Source organism: Myotis lucifugus, unplaced genomic scaffold (genome assembly GCF_000147115.1).
Source record: "Myotis lucifugus unplaced genomic scaffold, Myoluc2.0 scaffold_69, whole genome shotgun sequence".
Taxonomy (NCBI): domain Eukaryota; kingdom Metazoa; phylum Chordata; class Mammalia; order Chiroptera; family Vespertilionidae; genus Myotis; species Myotis lucifugus.
In genome coordinates this window covers 3,771,148-3,772,582 of record NW_005871117.1, presented here as the reverse complement: position 1 = coordinate 3,772,582, position 1,435 = coordinate 3,771,148, and the positions used below count along the sequence as shown (strand labels likewise).

The 1,435-nt window shown below is 43.3% G+C and overlaps 1 protein-coding gene across 17 annotated transcripts in view; it reads right to left on the bottom strand.

The window, feature by feature from the left end:
- USP54 (ubiquitin specific peptidase 54) overlaps positions 1-1,435 on the bottom strand; it is a 113,183-nt gene that overhangs the window by 7,367 nt on the left and 104,381 nt on the right. For 14 of the 17 annotated variants that reach the window (XR_002829665.1, XR_002829664.1, XM_023755096.1 and 11 more), the window contains one exon: positions 749-867. The exons of 1 other annotated variant lie outside the window; for it this stretch is intronic. Coding sequence is in view for 13 of the 16 variants with exons in the window: in XM_023755096.1 (XP_023610864.1) it covers positions 749-867 (119 nt within the window). In the remaining 3 variants the exon portion in view is untranslated. Of the gene's footprint in view, positions 1-735; positions 868-1,435 lie in introns of those variants that run through there. 2 more of the 17 variants (XR_002829662.1, XM_023755103.1) reach the window with 1 other exon arrangement.

Sequence of the window (1,435 nt, the reverse complement as noted above, 5' to 3'; positions counted from 1 at the left end):
ATGGGTTCTGACCCAAATCAGCAGCCATTGCTTCTTAGAGACCCCTCTCAAGCTACTAGGATTCTTCTCACCCTGGGCAGCCCTATAATACACCTTGCAGAACTGCTACAGGGAAGGGACATTCCTCTGGGTTCCAACTAAATGTGTGTCAATAAAATCATAATTATGTGTCCTCATTTTTGCTGAGTGCACATAGCTTTCCCCCAAATTACAACCTTCAGTTTCTTCTTCCCCTTCACTTACACCATATTTTACCTAGCAAGAGAAAGAGGTGCTCTGAATAGACAGACACTTACAAAACTGTGAGAAGAGACTGGGACCTCCGCCCTCTCTAAGACAACAGTACCGCTGAGATTACATGAGATGCAGCAAAAATTCTCTGCACTGTGTTTATCCCCATACTCCCTGCTGGGGCCTCAGCAAGGGGTAGCCTTCAAATACACAGACACACATAGATAAACACATAAAACCAGACCTATGGTTTCCCCACAGATCCTGTCCCCAGGGATTTGGGAGAGAATAAGGTAAGAGTTACTAGTAGAGACCTGAATTAGATGTATTTGAAAGGTAGTGCCCAAGTGGAAATCTCCTCTCACTCAAAAGAAGCTCAATCATAGACCTTGTTTTCATCTAATAGCCCCACGTTACCATGCCCCTGCCTTACCACCAAGCCAACCGCTCATATTGCCACAATTTCTTCCCCAACATACCACCCCATGCCCAGCACTTTAGCACCTGAAACTGCTACCTGAGAAGCTGGCACTGTGCTGGCTTCATGGAGACTCTGCTCCATTTCTGCTGTTGGGGTCTTTGAGAGACCAAGGCCAGGGGCTGAGTGCAACCTTCTTCCCATGTCATCTGCAGAGCCTGAGGAGGGAAAGGTAAATACAAGTTGAAGCCATCCCTTTTCTTGGAGCCTAAACTCTGAGCCTCACAGCACAAAATTCAGGAGTTGTTTCATTAAATAACAAATATGCATCCCTAAATCTAATTGAGGGTATTCTCCTGGAATGTAGAAACAGGAGTTTCAGAATATGGGTTGTTTCTTATAGGCCACAAGAAGGTCTCAGATCACAGGCCTTGAAGAACCTCGCAGAGAAGGGGCTCTGTGGAGAGAGAGCTTAATGTCCCCATCTTGCCTCATTTCATTTTTGTAAACATTAACTTTGCTTCTGTCAAGACTTGGGCCCAAGACTTATATGTATACAGAGGAAATTTTCCAACACAGTGATTCTCTAGAGCATCTGTGATGACAAAGAAACTGTTATCAATAGTCTAGTTAGAAACTGAAATGATCGAATAATCATCTATCAAACCTCCTCATTTTACATTATGGGAAAATAAGTTCCATGGTCTGACAGGTAGTAAGTACTTTAACCAGTATTAAAATTCAAGTCTCTCAATTTTTGCTTCCTAATATTATGAATAGGAGCTC